Source organism: Balaenoptera ricei, chromosome 3 (assembly GCF_028023285.1).
Source record: "Balaenoptera ricei isolate mBalRic1 chromosome 3, mBalRic1.hap2, whole genome shotgun sequence".
NCBI classification, from domain to species: Eukaryota; Metazoa; Chordata; class Mammalia; order Artiodactyla; family Balaenopteridae; genus Balaenoptera; species Balaenoptera ricei.
In genome coordinates this window covers 117,824,359-117,842,595 of record NC_082641.1, presented here as the reverse complement: position 1 = coordinate 117,842,595, position 18,237 = coordinate 117,824,359, and the positions used below count along the sequence as shown (strand labels likewise).

Here is an 18,237-nt window from a genome sequence, read left to right as displayed (position 1 = left end):
CATACTAAGTGCCAACTCTACAAAATAAGTTAAAATAAAAATAATTCTTCTATTATTAATGTATTTGACATTTGTAAAAAAACCCCACTACATTCCAAATACAAAATCAGAACCTCTTTTTTTTAGTTATCTTTAAAGAGGTTTTATCACTAACGTATACAGATTTGGGTATAATGAAACTTGAAAGTAATCTGTCAAAATCACTGAGAATAAGTCCATACTAAACTAGAAAACAGAGTTAATCCAAATATACTTGAATTATATAACTTTAAAAACAAGTATGATAGCAACTCTTTATCTTAAATAATTTAAAATGCTCCTGGGATACTGGGAACAGAAATCTAAACAGAATCACTTCACCCTACAAAGGACGCAAGAACTTCCAAGATGTACTAAACTATATTATTAACATTTGCCACCAACGAACTCTTGAGAATTCTACAATTTTAAAGTAACATAGAAAGTGGGAGAACAAACAGGGGTGGGAGGGGTGTATGTTGTTCTAATTTCAGAAATATAGTATTATTGAGGATCTCATAAGGTCTACAATGTTAAATGGTTGCTAGGATTGTAAATATAAAAGAAATAGAAAGGATACCCAAAATTGCAATTCAGTGTTTTTACCCGGTTTATTGTCCTCTTCTAGAAATTCATGTGGAACAAAGGCTCAAGGTTCTATAAATGCAAGGCATAATATGGATCTTTGTGGACTATAAAATCAAATAATTTGATCTAAAGAACATTTTGAAAAGCAAAGGTAAACTACATTGTAACATGAGCCCAGGAGAATGTAAGATACATATTTCTGATAGTTTAAAAATGGTAACGGTGAAAAAGTTTGGAACTTTCTTATTTCTTCCCCTCAAAATAAGTCTCCAGCAGCAACTTGCCTTGACCAGAAAAGTTGCCATTCCACAATTGTGCTATTTAATTTGTCCAGAAAAGCAAACATCCTATACCTGAAAACAGATTTGTATATTGCATCGTCACTGTAACATCTAGTTACAGACCAATAGCTTTCCCATAACCAACAAGGGACCCATTTTCTGATTTTACTGAAACTTCCTTAGTGAATATCAACTTCATTGTCCTTAGCAAACAAACTCTCATTTAAGACTCCATCTCAGTGTCTTTTCCTACCTCCAGTAAAAATTTCTCCCACTTTACCTTGAAACCATTCCCTTGTATACCTCTCACACTCCACTCATAAACACATTAAACAGCTCTCCCCTTTCTGCTCTCCAATTTCCAAACCAGTAAGTCTCAGCTTCCAGGAACTTACCCAAAATACACATACTTCTTACTTTCTTAAATTCACAAATTTCTTAACAATTTCGATGCTCTTCAAACTGCCAACTTAAGACTATGGGGAAAACAGCAGTCAGAAAAAACTGCCCAATTACCTCATAATACAGAAATCTTTCTGGGATCAGTTAGCTATGTTCTTTTCTAAGGCAGGAGTCAGCAATTTCTTTACTTCCTTCCTAAGGAGGTAAACTGGAGTGCCACTGGTAGGCCTATGGCAAGGAGAAGGATAAAGGAGACAAAAACAAGGAAAAAGGAGGATGGGAAAAAGAAAATTCCAGTGTTTATGGTAGGGAGGTAGGTCAAATGTCACCAACAACTACCTGCACTGGAAACTGCCCACCCACTCTAGCTCAAAGGGAGTTTGGCCCATTCCCCAACATATGTCTATTAATTCATCAGTGGATGGCCATCACTGAGCTGGTCAATGTGAATACATAAGTCACCTGTCCCATAAATTTGACTGCCACTTCATAATAAGAACATCTTAAGTCCTCCTAGGATCCTTCTGCGTTAATCCAGTTTAGAGCAAAACACATGCTAACAAGAGTATTTCCACGTTTCTCAAAATTCTAGAATATAAAGGTTTGGTCCTTGAACTTGGAGGCTTCTAGACTTATTAAAGTGCATCCTAAATCAAGAAAATTAGACTCTTTAGCTTAAATTTTTTCCAGGAAATACTACAAAAATTTAATTAATAAGCAAATTACTAATAATCACCAAAACAAAGTATGTATTCATGAAAATGCAAAAATCTTATAATTCCAAAATGAGTAAAATATTTCTGGTCCATAAGAAGTAACCTTATTTTACACAGAGGCTCACCACCATGTTTATACCTATCAAACAAGACAATTTTCCACAAAAGCAAAGCACATCAGGAAAAAAAAAAAGAAAGGGAGGAAGGAAGGGAGGGAGGGAGGGAGGGAAGGAGGAAGGTAGGGAGGAAGGAAATGCCAAACACAATATGGGGACAAAATAAAAATAAATGAATAGCTATGAAATTCTTTTCAAGAAAAATGTTTCTAGCAAGTGACGTTTGCCATACTCAACTTTCCTAAAGGCATATATGAATGAATAGCTATGAAATTCTTTTCAAGAAAAATGTTTCTAACAAGTGACGTTTGCCATACTCAACTTTGCTAAAGGCATATGTTGCCTAGGACCATTCAACATCAAAACTTGGTAGTCAGTTTAGCAGCTGAAAGATGACAAACTGTTGGCTTGAAACCAATCATGTATTTCACTTTTCACCTGGTTGTCTTGCATTATGAAATTCTATCTGACTCATGCTAATGCTAGTTTAGATGATCTTCATTTAGCCCATAATAATGAAATTTCTGCTCAAAAAGAGTCTATCAAATGGCCTAGGCCTTAAATTCAGGTTTTGTTTTAGGATCAAATAACTCTTCAAATATTAAAATCAGCTTTTCTTAAAAATTTATTGCAAATTCTTCATAGTAATTAATGTTGCTGAGTGAAAACAGTAATTTTAATAGAAGTGAATGCTTAAGCTTTACATAATTTCACTATGAATGGCCTAAATTTGGTTAATTTTCAATGAAAATAAACAGAAATATTATATGATTTAAAAGTGGATAAACTTCAACAGACAACTTTGCACAAATAACTTTAGTGAATTTATTCACTTAAGGAATTCTAATAAATTCTCTTTCCTATTCATTCCACTCTCATGGGGAAGTGTGTATATATATATATATATCATTAAGATATTCAGATTTAGGGATCATCAACTATAAATGTTATACTCAGAGTTATCACCAATTTTTCCAAACCTAAGTTGCTAAAGATTCTCGTTTTAGCATCCTTTTACATAGAAAGCTGGATCTCATTCTGATACTGAAAATGAAAAAAGTCATCAGATTTGGTATCTCATTTTTTATGGGGGAAAAAAATCTTAAAAGTATGTTCACATGTATAACAAAACAAATCGTGGAGCTATGAAAGCCACCAGAACAACAATTTCAGAAATCCCCGTTCTGAAATCATATGGAAATGTGTGTATGTGTAACATGAAAAAAATGAATGGGAATATTGAAGAGAGGGTGAACCATGTGTGGGAGATAAAAATAATCATGCCCATGGTGGGGTCAACCATGGCTGGCAGATAATCCAAAATATCATAAAAGAAAAATGTGTTAGTTTAGAAAGTTTCAACATTGCCAAATGCAAAATGTTAAAGCACAGAAAAAATGAATGAGACAACCCCCACAAACATCATTTCATAAGGAAAAAAAGTAGAAAAAAGTGACCTATACATCTTTTTCAATATACCAAATCTTAACTGACTTAAAGATTATATAAAGTACTTGGGCCATGGTACCCACCCAGATTCTCATTATCAACAGACTTATCTTTTCCCCTCCCTTCCACCCAAATTTAGTTGTTTTCCTGCAGAAAAAGCACAGCATTCCTATATTAATAAGTATAAGAAATGAAAACAGTGAGTACAACTGATATAGATCCATTGACTTTTATTACAAATGTACTTGATCACTTGGCTTCAAAAAGTTTTTAAAATCAATACCCTATTTTCTGTATGCCAGTACAAAGCAAACTGTTTTACAAATTAAATACCTAAAAATTTGACAAAAATATTAAAATTTGATGAAAAACAATTATAAAAATCCTTAATCTCTCTCTTCAAAAAAGGAGGCAGTCTTCCCAGTCCTATTGTACAATATTAATAATATTCACCATTTTTAGAATAGGTAGCTAAATTATATTCTTCTGTTAGCATACAAAACTCTTAGACTAATAGATTTTATTTGTATATGCTCCAGTTAAGTTTGTGAATGCCATCTGATTGCAATATAATCAACTATCTTTGAGTCCTAATTTACACTTATTTAATAATTTGCATAGTTTAAAAGGGATAAAGGTTATTCTATAACTAATTATCATAGGCTATTACAGTGCTATTTTTCAAGGCAACAAGTATTTGCTCCCAAATGAAATTATCTTCTTTAGGCAGGGGTTAAAATTACTAGCAGCTTTCTCCATTACCTGAAAAATCAAACTGGAATAGTTATCCATCTCTAGATGTGAAGACCTAAAAAACACATTGATACATTTTTCACTTTGAGTCAAATTTCAACCCCTGAATGGGACAACTAGAAAGTGAGACTTTCAAGGTTTTTTATTTCCCTGTTGGTTTTGGTTTCTACTCTCCATGGCTTTTGAGAAGCTGGAAAAGTTTGTCTTTCCTGACTCACATTGTCTTTTTTTCCATTTGGCAAATATTCATCTACCTCCAATCCGTATCTAGTGGAGGAAAAGCCAACATGGCTTTTCTTATGAACTTCCTTTGTTGTCAAAGCCATGTATAATGATTTCTACAGTTCTGGTTAGTTAACTTTAGCTCCCTCTGTGGCTGGATGACTGCTGTTTCCAACATCAGCATGATAAATAGGAGGCACAAATAAAAAGTAGCTTAAAAAAAGATTTGGTGACTTAAAAGAAAAAACAAAAAAACCCCAAAAAACGAACAACACTAAGCACACACACTTACATGGGCATTTCAAATCTGGTGGCTGATCTCTGGATTAAATTACTTGACAATGTCTCTCATTTTAAAGAACGCAATGCATTTCAAGTGTTCTTTTATACTTAGGCAAATAATATAGTTTAACCAAGCTCTTGGACCTTAATTGTAAGACAAAGCAGATCATTAAAAATAAGGCATACTTGTCATGAATTAAGTTTTGTTTACTTGTTTTTGGCACATTTGATCATACTGTCTTCTATGAATAAAACATATGGTCAAATATACCATTTCCTTTTTTGTTTCAGCACAAACAGGGTTTACCAACTAGTAAAATAAAAACAAGGAAAAACTCCAACATAAAACACTGAGATATAGAACCTTGGTAAAGTACCGAGCACCTGGGGGGAAGGGTGGGAAAAGGATGAAACAGGCGAGGGGAGAAGGAAAGGTTGGGGGGGGACTTGGGGAGGTAAAGTGAGATGCAAAAAAAGAGCATCTTTACAGTCATTTGTCTTTTCTATGATCACGTCTTAAGAAGTCTTAAAAGATCTGCATGTGGATTTCTTTTTAAAACCACTGACCATAATTCAGACACTGGTTTCAAAATCTGAGTAAGATTGTGTTTAACTGTTAAGTGTAAAGACAATTGCACAATACATGTGCTTCTTGATCCGGTAGGATTCCAAGCAGAATCTGAAGTCTATAGCTAAGAAAGGCTTCACTTTAGGTAACTCGGACCCTAAAGAAAACCTCATGAAAGAACTCGCATCTCAAAGAAAGGACACTTTGCCTAAGTTTGCTGTGTTTTTTGTTGACTTGCACTACTTATTGCTGGCTACTATGAAACACTGATCTAGGAGTACTCCAACAACCTGTAGTACAAGGCTTAACTTTAAGAAGCTATAGTAAACAAGAGACAAAATCAAAGCAATTCTCTTTCCTAACTAGTAACAGCACAGAGAATGCAGTCTTTTCCATATCACAGTTAAAGTACAGTGAACAAAACAGCTCAACAAACCTTAAGACAAAAAAGTGCAGGTTATTAATGTTTACATGCAGTTGATAAGCATTCCAAATGTCACATTATGCACTGTAAAAGCTCAACTTTACTATATGGAAATAAGAAAAATGCACCTTGGGGGAAGGGGAAAAGCAATTTAATCATTTCCAGTGATTTTGTAAGTAAAGAAACTCCTAACTATTGTACGGTCACCTCATATTAAACATTGTATGAATATTAAAAGCAAACAATTTAATGGGAAAATGCACAGTACAATGGAAATAGCTTGTTATTCAACACATACAGTAGATCTCAAAGACAACACACTCAACCAGGGAGCTTAAAAATACCAAATCAAAACCCAAAGAACCAGCAGAAAAAAAAATCCTTCAAAGACAACTGTTTCACCTTCCTAGGCCAATGCTTTACAATGTGAGAAGCACTGATACCTTCCAGCTCCTACAGGTGGTGTCTTCTACATACAGCAGTTAGATCTATATGGCTGGATTTGCCAAGAAAACAATTCCATCCCCAGAACTCTTTATGTCAGACAAGATCCATTTTTTTTTAAACCAAAATACTTTCTACAGAATTCCAAACCAAAATGTACTGTTTAAGGCATCTTTTTTTTATAACATTTTCTCTTCACTCAAAGATGATAGTCATGCAGCAGTTTAATGATAAAAATATATTAATATTTTACTATACAGCAGCAAGAAGTTAGTTGTCAATTAAAAGCACACGAACATCTTTAAATGAAAACCTGTAAAAGACTATCGTTACAAACAATTTCAGTTGGGAGGACACCAGCTTAGTAAAGTGCTCTCCTAAGCTTTGCATTTTCATACCCTACACCTTGAATATATGAGTTATAGAACATACTTTTGATAGAAGGCTTGTACACTTGGGGAACACAAATACACTTAGCATATAATGTAGCCAGTAATAACTAGCACCACAGCTACATGGAAATCCTTTACATACACCAACTTGGCTTTCACTTTTAAAATGAAGCTCAGAATCCATGGCTCAGTAGGATAACTATAATTGTGTTGCTCTGCTTTTTAACGGGTCTACATAAGTTAATAGCACTGGCAAAAATCAAAGGATAGCTTCAGACCTCTTATAAGTTTAGGAGACAGTGCTAGTGACCACAAACAGACTCACTACCTGATGTCCAAGTACAGGTTCACTGGAAATTGCTGCACGTTAGTTAAGTTTTTAAAATCTTTCTACACATAATAAAAAAAATATATTATGAACGATACAAGTACATCTCATATACACAATAATGACAAAACGCCTACTCAGTCAAAGCAAACAGATGCAGAAAAATATTATGGGAGATTTCCTTTTCTTTCTTTCTCTTTTTTCTTTTACTACTTGAATAACTTTGGTTCCAACCGTAAAAATCACAACTTAGCAAATTTCATTTAAATGCCTTTTTTAATAATTTCTTCATGTTCACAGAAGTTTCACTGACCATTTTTAAATGTTTAAGGTCCAGATGCAATGCATATTGTATAAAAGAGAGCACTTATTGTTTACCTTGCATGAATTAACCTACGTACCTTTAACTCTACAAACTTCTGCATAACATTTAGACAAAGCTCAGACACACAGCATGCCTAGCCCTCATATATATACACATCTCTAATCACAGGTATATAGGGTGTCAAATATACTATAATAACCTCCATGTAAGGTTTGAAATTTGGTAACAAAATGAGAAAAAACTAAAAATATTATTTTACGTGTTCTAAAATATCTCTTTTTTGTGCTAAAGTCAAATGTTAGCTCAACATGAAAAGGACTTTTATAGAATTCAGCAATATTATAATCTTGACCATTTTGCAAACACTTTTAATAATAATAGCTTAAACGTGTACAAAAGTTCTTGGTTAATTAGGGAAATAAACACTCAGTTCTTTATATTTTTTAATCAAGTAGGAAACACAGTTCATATAATGTTATTACTTTTTGTATTTTTTTTTTGTTTTTTGTTTTTAGCAGCTGCTTACTGTTTTATATGGTGGATAAAGTGGACAACATCCAGCGATGGGTGGCAAGTCAAGAAGAGAAACTGTCAGTTGGTGGAGGTTCTGTGGGTGGTGCTCCCTTGGAGTTAACAGTTCTTTTTTTTTTTTTTTTTAACTTTTTAACTTTTTATTTTCTCTCTTTCTTTACAGTATATTTTCTCTGTGTGTGGCTGTGTGTGTGTGTGTGTGTGTGTGTATGTATGCATGTGGGGGGGGTTCCATTCAGTTTGATCAATCTTCTTCCCCTTCTTCCTCACCCTGCAGTAGCAGGGTGGCAGCGGCGGTCTCCTCCTGCTGCTGCTGCTGCTGCTGGTGGAGCTGCTCACAGGCAGCTCGCTTCTCCCTCTGCTTCTCTTGAATCTTCTTCATCTCCTCCGAGTACTTGCAGAAGGTGTGTCCGAACTTGGCCCACACCTTGTAGGGCACGGTGATGGAGTTGCGGTAGGTGGGCTTCACCTCGCTCACTCGCATAAACACGCCGTACTTGTTGGAGCCCACATCGAAGAAGAAGCGCTTGTTGTCCACAGTCAAGGAGGTGCCCTCGGGCAGCTCGGCCGGCTCCTCCTCCACTCCGTAGTCGTCGATGAGCTTGGCCAGAGCGTCGCGGAACTCGATGAGCCCCTGTGCGGGCAGTGCAATGGTCTGGCCCTGCGTGGAGCCCAGGCCGGGCCCCCGGTTGACCGTCTGGCGGATGCGCAGGAAGCGGCCGCGCTGGTTCTCCTTGAGATCCATGTAGTACTTGCGGTTCTCGCGCACCAGGAACTCGCTCTTGAGCGCCCGGCGCGGCTCGTCCTGCGCCTGGGCCAGGTCGGGCGGCTGGCTGGGGCCCAGCTGCGCGTAGTGCTCGATGAAGTCGCCCAGGTAGTCGCGGAACTCCACGGCCACTGACATGGAGAGAGTGAGGCGGCTCTTGTTGCCGCCCGCGCCCACCTCAGCGATCTTCAGGAAGCGGCCCTTGGCGTTCTGCTTCACGTCCAGGTAGAAGCGCTTGTTCTGGATGTCCACCCGCTTGGAGGCCAGCTCCTGCGTCTCGTGCTGCAGCCCCCCCGGGGCCCCGCCGCCGCCGCCGCCACTGCCGCCGCCGCCGCCCCCGCCGCCACCACCGCCCCCGCCGGAGCCCGAGCCCGAGCCCGGGTGCCCCAGGGAGCCGCCCGAGCCCAGCGCCGCACCACCCTGCTCGCTGCCGCTGTCTCGGTCCGCCATGATGCTGCGCTCCGCCGCCGCGCTGCCGCCGCCTGCCGCTCCGCCCGCCGCCGCCTCAGTCGCCTCAGCCGCCGCTGCTTTCCCTCCCCGGCTCCGCCTGCTGCCGCCGCAACCCCCACAGCCAGTCAGCCACTCTCGCGAGATCTGCGGGAGAGACGAGACAGACGAGACCCGGTAACAGGGCACTGACTCCCCAGTACAGTAGCCGGGCGCCCTACTGTACGCGCCCACCCGACCGCCAGCACGTGACCCGCACCCCCTCCCCGTTGCCAGTCCCCCATCCGCCCGCCCGCCAGGCGGCGCCCACCCATCGGCCCTCACCCCACACTCCTGGTTGGGGTGGGGGGGGACCAGAACGCGCCGCGTCGCAGCTGCTGCCGCCACTGCCGCCACCACTGTGGCTGTCGCTGTTGGCCAGACCCTGAGTGGCCTCGGCCCGGGGAGTTGGGGGACTGGCGTGAGAAGGGGACTGCCATACTAAGCACAGGGAGTGGGCCTGAGCTCTGCTTTCCAGTGACCCCAAAGAAGATGTGGGGGGAGGGGCCCGCGCAGCGCAGTTGAGCCCGCTGCAGAGAGGGGACACCGAGTCACGGCCACCCCCTCCCCAGCGGGCCCCATCCAGACCCAGATCCAAACCCAGACAGGCCCACCCGTCACTTGACTGGACTGTCTCCTACCGCAGAGCCCTGGCCGCAGAGGCGGGCGAGGAAGAGGAGAGGTGGTGCGGCGGTAAACCTTAGCTGCAGAAGGGGCTGCCAGGGATGAGGACGGGGCGCCGGCAGCAGTGGCGCGGAGCACCAGACACCTAGCCCTTCCCTCCCCTCGCTCCCGCCGCTCCCCCTCCCCGCGCACGGCAGCGGCTCTGGCCTCAGATGATCCCGCTCCCCCCTCCCCCCAACCGCAGCCCCGCACAGTCGGGCGGGCGGGCGGGCGCACTCACCGGCAGGGGGGAGCCGAGCAGAGGACGGCAGCCGCACCAGGGCCGGGGTGCCCGCAGTGCCTTTTCCCGTTGGCTCTGCCCTTCTCCCCAAGCAACAATCAAAAAGAAACCCCACACTCACCCCAAAACCTTCAACCAGCCCCCTGTGGGACAACGACTGCCCGCCTGCCTCCCCCTCCTCCTTCTGAGATTTGGGGAAGGGGGGCACCCTCTTCAGGGCTGAGCCCAGCCTGGGTTGCCGGCCAGCTCTGCGGATAAACCAGGCCCTGCCGAGCCTTCAGCCCCTAGCCCACTCTTCCTCTCTGGAAGGACCCAGATGGAAGAGAAAACCAAGCAGGCTTTAGGAAATTCACGAGCTAAAAATGTCAGGAATTTCCTGGGAAACGCAGTTCCTTACGGGATTCATTAACGCAGGTTCGCTCGCCCCTTTTACTCCTCCTCCCAGAAACTCCTAAGTGACAAGGAGAGCCCCCATCTCTCAAAAAGTAAAACATTAAATGATAACTGGTTTTTAGGCAGACAGCTAGGTTACCGACCATTACCAATGACAGCTAAACCAGTGACAGCTAAAGAGGGTCTTCTCTGGTCTCAGGAAGGGGCTCAGAAATAATAGATTTCTCTCTTCCTAGATCTGAGGCATAAACTAGGGCCTATTTTCCTTCTTCCAGATAGACAGCAAATGTTCACACTCCCTCACTGCAGTCTGAAGTCCTACCAGCTGTGGGAAAGCTAAGGCCTGTCTCCAGGGCACCTCCTGCCTATGCCCCTACATGCTCCCCATCACCTTATGCAAGGGGCTTAGGGGATACAGACCTCACAGCCCTATTCCTGGCTTTCTCAAGCATGGATTGTTGCCTCCACCCTGAGAAGCATATACCTATCTCATCTGTAGGCTCCATTCCCATTTAACACTCCCCAACCCCTGCCCCCAAAAGTAAGGAGACTTGCCTCCCTCACTCTTAGCTCCCAAGACATCTGAGTACCTGGCTGCCCAAGCTTCCTGGAAATGAGAGGCGTAAAGAGAGAACTAATGATAAAGAAACCCAGACCAGCCCAGGGCGTAAGCTTTGTCAGTGCTTGAGACCTTAAAGCCCCCGGATATATCCCTTCATCTCCTGGGCAAACCTGCCTGCTAAGTATTCACAGCTACCTTTTTCTCTTAGCAAGGGCCCCATTCAACCCAGCATTAGCTACTTCAGCTCTGGGCTGACGTTCGCTACCTCCCGCTAAAGAGGAAGAAACAGGGCAGAGCACCCTGGCTCCCAAGAAGAAAACTGGGATAGTCCTGTGAACCAGCCTCAGAACCACCCACCTGTCCAGCTGTCCCTGAAATGGCTCCCTGAAGAGGAGGCCCACTGTGAGAGATAGAAATCCAGATTTTGGGCCCCATAAAAAACTTCCCCTTAGTTTAGGGTCATCCTCTAGCACCGCGTATTACCCTTTCAGTGCTGATTTTTCTGCACTCCCTCCCCTGTCCCCAAGTCTGTCGGGAAGGAGACGTAGGAACTGTTGGTGCACTTCCCACCACACAGAAATGCATGTGTAAGAAGCGGCGGCTCCTCTAGGTTTGCACGGTAGCGATCAGGACCCTGGATAGACCCCGGCCCCAAACAGGGTCTCAAAGGCTGAGTGGCAGGGTCTCCGCACAGAACTGGGCGGGGCATTACGCTTCCACCTGTAAGCTGAGACTACTAAGACCTGGTTAAGACCGCTCTAGAAGAGCCGCTATTCTTCCTCAAGGGTTTACTTCGCGCTGAACCAAGCCCTTGACCCCTCAGGAGAACTCAAAGCAGCAAGGCCAGTGGGGCTGCGATAAGGGGGCACGCGCCTGCCGGTCCCTGTCACTCTTCCATGCTAATGATCGCTTCCCCCAGGACAAAAAAGTAGGGCTCGAAACTGCCCGCCTTCTTGAACCAACTTTGGAGTCTAAATTTCTTGCCCTCTGTCCCAAACGTTTATGTCCAGGGGCTCTGAATTGGTTTGAGTTTGGGAATGCCCTGATTTTCTGAAAAAGTGACTGTCACCAGGAACTGAGTTCTTAGTTCCTCAGCGCAGAGGCAATTGATGAAGTTTCTAGACAAAACACAAGTTAAATATCATTTGCACGCATAAACTGGGAATTTTAAGCTCAAATCAGTAAACAACTGAGACCTGGATCTCTCCACATAAATATGTTCTTACTTATTTCATGCTTTTTATTATATATGTATAAAATTTTGCCTTTATCTATTAGCTTCTTGCCTACTTTATAAATGTATCTAAAAGCAAACAAGGTTAATAATGCCTTTCCCAAAATAATACAATGATAAATAGGATATTTAACACATTTTCACTACTCAAACAAGAGAGTTTATTTCAGGATAAGCCTGTAAGTGTGGGCTTTTGGTCAGAATGGAGGGGGTGGTGAAAGGCGGCTTTCCGTAGGCTACAGAATATAGTACCCTTAAAAGGCAGTCTGAGAGAAAAGTCTTAAAACAAAGAGTTTAACCTTAAACAGAACTTCAAAGTTAAATCTGCATCCTAACATTGAAAATCCATTAGCAAAGTTGTGGATTTAAAAACATACCTAGCTATTTGTTAATTACCAAAACAATATGCTAACTTGGTAAATGAAAAGCCAGTTCTAGTGTCTAGATGTTTGCATTGTCATTTTAAACCAAATAGTTGTAAAATTAAAATTATAATTTCAATACAATGTAGGAAAGACAAAGGGAAAACGAAATATATTAATATGCACAGAATATCTGTGTTAATGAAAGAACTATCAAAAAATATTTCCTTCCTCCTCAAAGTTTGCTTATATTTTTAAAACCTAATAAACGTCTCTAGATTTAGTGTGCTCTCTTATTAACACTACACACACATTTCAAGGAAAATAGAGATTGCTTTATTTTTAATCCCTCTATCTCTACATCTTTAACAAACTCTTACCAACAAAAAACTGTTCACAAGAGAAACAGATACTAGGCTGAACAAGAAGGAAAAAACCTCATTTTCCTCAGCCTGAAATACGGTTGAGTCTTAAATAATCTAATTCTAAAAGTAAAAATTAACACACACATTTACAAAATAAACTTGGAGAGAGGAGATCTACCTCTGGGTAATAAACCCTTTTGATTACGGAGTTCCCAACAGAAACAATACGCTCATTAATATTTCACAGAATCACAGATTTCCCAAATAAAAGAGAAGCAAAAACATTAGAACTTGTGTTTTCAAGTGCTACTTAGGTTAAATGCCTGTCTTAAACCAGACAATTATCTTTAATACCCAAATCATTAAAACTAACTGGAATGTTGTACTGTAACTGTTCAAAGTGGAGGAATTACCCATTTCTTCTCATGGCTAGCTACCAGGAAAATTAAGGGAAACTCTCAAGTAAATCTTAACATTTAACAACAACGACTAATAGTATTTCACCGACCATTTTTTAAAAGTCTATTCCTTTTCTATAGCTCATCTAATCTTTAAAATTACGCCTCTCCAATGCTATTTCAATGTTTAGGGTTAAAGATATGAATTAAACATTTAAAATCTGAAGAGAACAATCCATGTGATAGAATCCTCACATTTCCCCAAATGTTATTTTAAGCATTTGTAGAAGAATTAAATAAATGTAGCACACATTCTAAATTCGATAAAAGATTCAGAGAACCCGACATTTTATGTACCCAAAAGGTCCAAACAGAACCGATGCAAATGTCAACAGCTCTCTCTCTTTCGGCTGATTCTTAAATGGTTTTACTAGTACCCAAAGGAATGAAATCAGCAACTCTCTCCACACTCTAGTCAACACTCCAATTTTCAAAGCCGCAATTCGAAAACGTCAGTTTGGGCGGGGAACAGTGAGGGTCTTGAAGTAATCAAAAAATTCCTTTTCTCCTCTGACAATCTACCAAAAGATGTCAAACCAAATTCAGCCTATTATAAAGCACTGGGGCTTCCTTCCAAGGACACGGGACACCAGCAGAGACACCGCTGCAAAAAGCTGTCCAAAAGCGCCTGGCCCGACAGAAACGTAAAGGGGCCCAGATAAGAACGAATTAGAAGCCTCAAGAGGGTCCCGCAGAGACAACGTAAATTAAAGTAGCATTTATTCAGGGGTAGACAGCAACGAACCAAAGAAAGTTTTCCCAGCCGGACTCTTGGGCCTTTCTCTATCCAAGTTCAGGCTCAAGACAGATATATTTGTTGGGGCCCCTTCCCCTATAGACATAGCCGCTGCCGGGGCCTACCGTCGCTCAAAGGGAAGACCCTCTAACTTCACATCCGTCCGTTTTGCCCTCGGACAAAGGCAGAGGAGACTATGGAGCTGACCTAGCTCTGTGGGGCAGCAAAAATGCCTTGTTCGGGCCACCCATCTTTGGGCCTGGCTTCGCCTGCGCTGTCAGCACCAGTGTATTCTTTTTTATTTTTACAACGCATACTGGGAGGGTGTATGCATTGCGGGGGTGGGGCGGGGGTTGAACAGAGGAAAGGAGGGGTTGGTAGTGGAGCCTAGAAGCCTCCTTCCTCTCCCCTCCTGCCAGGGTTGCTGTGCAGGGAGTGTCGGCCAGGTTTGGCGAACTGTCCCAGGCCCCAGGCAAAGGTGGTCAGGGGGAATGGGGCTCAAGCATTGCTAAGCAAACGGCACCACTGGTGGTCTCCAGCGCCTGAGGAGGTAGGATTGCTTTTTTTTTTAAAGGGGCGTGTGATTTTCTTCTTTTTTGGAGGTGGGAAGGAGTTCGTTCGTTCGTGCGCTCCGGAGGGAGGGGGGCGCGTTGCTGCACTACCAGGGTCCCCGGAGGAAGGGTGCGGGGATGTCTACAATGCTACAGTAATTATTCCTGGGGCATAAGAGGGCAATTAGAAGGGACAAGGTGGGCGGCACCTCAAGCTGTGGCAGTGGCAGCAGAGAAGGTCGCGAGGGGCTTACCCGGGCGGGCGGGCGGGCGCTGTCCTGCCGCAGGTGAGGGAGGGCGCGGGCTGGAGGGAGGGAGGGCGCGCGCGAGGCAGGCGCTAGGCGGGCGCGAGGAAAGGGGGAGGGGAGGAGGGCGCGCGCGCGCACACCTGTCCTGGACAGCGGCGCGAGCCGAGCTGCGCCTCACTCGGGCTCTGCCGGCTGAGGAGGGAGAAGGGCGGGCTGGCAGGCGGGGGCGGGACGCCGAGGGGAGGAGGAGGAGGCGGCTCGGATGGCTGGCTCGGCTCTCACTCGTTCTCCCTCCCGCTGGCAAGTCCGGCTCACACCCTGCTTCTCCCGCTCACTCACAGCCCCCTTGGCTCTCCCTCCTCCTCCTTCCCCTGCGGGATCCGCTCGCTGCCGCCGCCGCCGCAGACGGCAAGTCGTGGCAGCCAGACGTCGGCGCGTAACCCGGCGCTCCGTGCGTGACTCCGGGCGACGTCAGCGCGCGCTCCCCGCTACCCACCATCTCCCCCCCACACTCCTCCCGTGGCTCGCGCCCTCCGCCCTCGCGTTCCTCCGTTTCAGTTGCCGCGGCGGCGGCCGCCGAGCGCGCTCCCTCCGCCCCCCAGCTCGCGCGTGCGCGCGCCCTCCCCGCCGTTGGCGCGTCAACAGCCCACGGCCCAGGCCTTGAGGCGCGTCTGAGGAGGGGGCTGCCTGCGGCCTCTTTGCCCGCCCTTCCTCCGCCCACCGCCGGTAGCGCCCCCGGGAGGACTTCTCCCTTGTTGGGCTCTGAGGGCGGAAGCCAGGCTCAGGCGGGGAGGGAACCCTGTAGGGCCTGCGTCAGCTCCAACTTAGGGCCCTCAGCGTCGTTGTCAGTGTCGCTACCACCCTGTCACCCTGCCCCGCGCCCCCGTTCCGCCCACATCTCTTAGGAGGCAATAGGCCTTTCATCTCCCGGGAGGGTCTCACCTTGGCCTTCAGACGCCCGCCGAGAGGGGCTAGAAGGGCAAAATTAGCATAAAGAAGAAACGGGCTAGACCACGTTCAGGCTGTAGCCCCAGGAATCCTTGACAGGAAGCGTGGGGTTGCTGCCCAGCCTCCCACGCAGTGTAGGTGAAACTGGGCCCCTTTGAGGGACTGTGACTAAGGACAAAACCCTGATAAATATTATTTATGCGTCCTTGGGCCGAGAGGGAGAGAGTAAAAGGGACGAGTTAATTTTCATAAATTGCTATGCTAGGGCGAAATGCAGAACTATAAAATGTCCTTTAAGAGTTTTCTTGAAATCTTTGACCAGGTTTGACAAGATTTTTGGTACACGTTAACTTTTTCCCTCATTTTGTATGCTGTCACATCTCCATCCTGCAACACTGCATACATAGAAGATGGATCAGTTAAAAATATCGGCTGCAAAATAAGCAAAAAACAGCCTTACCATCTTTATCATTATTTAAATAGCTCTCAGAGAAGTCAATCTGTGATTTAAGGAAACTTAGTCAATGTTTTAACTTATTTAACTGTATTTTATTTTGAGGTAACTTTGCAATACACTGTGAGATACTCTTTTATTAGGCAATAGTAGACTTCTTTTTTATTATGTTTTATTTTTAATAGTAGACTTTTCAACTCACTTATTATAGGACCTTTTCCAAGAAGCTTACCTAGCTAAGCCTTAGAGGCAAGTAGGGGAGAGGTGAAATTAACCCCATTTTATAGACGAGAAAATTGAGTTACAAAAGTATGTCAGTTGAGAGTTGCAAGCAGTCTGTCACCGATAGAGGGAAACACCATACGTCTATTATTACCTGCTTTATCCACTAAACCAGAGATTCCTCAATAGTTTACTTCCGGGTATCTTTTGATTCCCCCCTCCCCCAACCCCACACTTGTGTATTGTAGGCAGTGCCTAATGTCTGAGAGAAACAAATTTGGGGAGTTTCCTGGAGACCCCAAATCACAGATTACTCTAAAAAGTTTGAATTTGAAAATTTCTGCCATAGAAAATTACAGCTCAGCAATAATTTACTGTGAAACAAACTTCCATATTAACAAAACAGCAAAATGTTTATTAATCCCTAGTTAGAAATGAGAAAATTTTCAGACAGCTTTAAGAATGATGGGTCATTTCCTTTGAATTGCTTCTTTATTCGCCTCATCTTTAGGTGGCAGCACTACTATATAAATATCTTTAAAACTACAGTCTTCTGCAACTTGATATCCTAAAGAGTGTTTTGTCCTAAATGCTTCCAACTATATTGTGGAGATTAGAAGCTAGTGAAAATATGAAATCATAGCTGAGATTAGAATACTTAGGAAGTTCTAAAGGAGGAAAAACAGGCTTTCAGAGGAATGAATAAAATACATGGAGCTACTGAGGGAAAAGATTAGAAAGGGGTTTTTTTAAGCTTTTTAATTTATCTTTATTTTTTAGCTATATGAGGAGCAAGTAGCATCTTTAAAGATCTCTTATTGAAAAAGCACAAGATAACCTTCCCAAGCAAACCATAGTTTCTCAGTACTGCATGTTTTTCAAGTGTTTACAAATTTAAAGTTGTTAGTTGTATAGTTGCAAGTATTCACTACAATTTTTAAATTCAGGTGCAGTTTTCGTCATTAAACTGCATCAAACTTATGAAGATTCCAAATAGGACCTTATCGTTGACCCTTGTGGAAGAGAAGAACTCATCTTGGCTCCTTTCCTGGCTTCCTACATTTTTCATGTAAAAAATAAAACACCATTACTCAAACTCAGAGATGTGAGAAGATGAACTAAAACAAATGTAAAGTGATAAAAATTTACAGATATTCTATATCTTAATTTCTCCCCCATTTTTCAAGGGTAATGAATTGGGATATATGGGGGTTATTTGGATCAAGTGTTTTCTAAGCAAAACTTTGTTGTAATTAATCTTGTATATTTACAGTCATTCTTCCTGTACTTCTATATCCAAGCAACCAAGCAAAACTGAATTTACATGCATTTCAAAATAGACTGCTTTAGATTTACAATATAAATACAACCACCAAGGAATATAGAGGTATGACCATCAGGAGTGGGGAATTAAATCACTTCTGAGTAGATGATGAAGTGTTAGTAAAGTCTTTCTTGATGGCAGCTTCCATTTTTCTTAAGTCAAACTTGGGGAAGGAGTCTTAAGCAAATTGGTAGAACTCAAACTCAGCAGTATTATGTTAAGATTTTTAAGCTCTCTTGCGCCAGCAAATCATGCAGCCTGTGGGCCTTAGCTCCAAACTTCTGCCAGCTCCGTTTTGGCAGTAAAGTGTTCTGTTGAACAAAGTTTGCACGTGTTTGGGGTGTGAAGTGGCTCCTCAGGCATTTATTGGTTTTATTCCAGTTTA

The 18,237-nt window shown here is 43.1% G+C and overlaps 1 protein-coding gene across 5 annotated transcripts; it reads right to left on the bottom strand.

Moving 5' to 3' along the window:
* Window positions 1-3,785: 3,785 nt before the first annotated feature.
* Window positions 3,786-15,938, bottom strand: PURA (purine rich element binding protein A). Of its 5 annotated transcripts, none has more exons than XM_059917245.1 (2): window positions 15,847-15,938; window positions 3,786-9,199 (listed from the first exon to the last, which is right to left on the bottom strand). In XM_059917245.1, the coding sequence occupies exon 2, from the start codon at window positions 9,053-9,055 to the stop codon at window positions 8,084-8,086; it is 972 nt and encodes a 323-aa protein (XP_059773228.1). In that variant the 5' UTR covers window positions 9,056-9,199; window positions 15,847-15,938; the 3' UTR covers window positions 3,786-8,083. The 5 variants fall into 5 exon arrangements, with proteins under 5 accessions (XP_059773228.1, XP_059773227.1, XP_059773230.1 ...); XM_059917244.1 differs by lacking the exon at window positions 15,847-15,938 and adding an exon at window positions 14,911-15,338; XM_059917247.1 differs by lacking the exon at window positions 15,847-15,938 and adding an exon at window positions 15,045-15,338.
* Window positions 15,939-18,237: the final 2,299 nt, after the last annotated feature.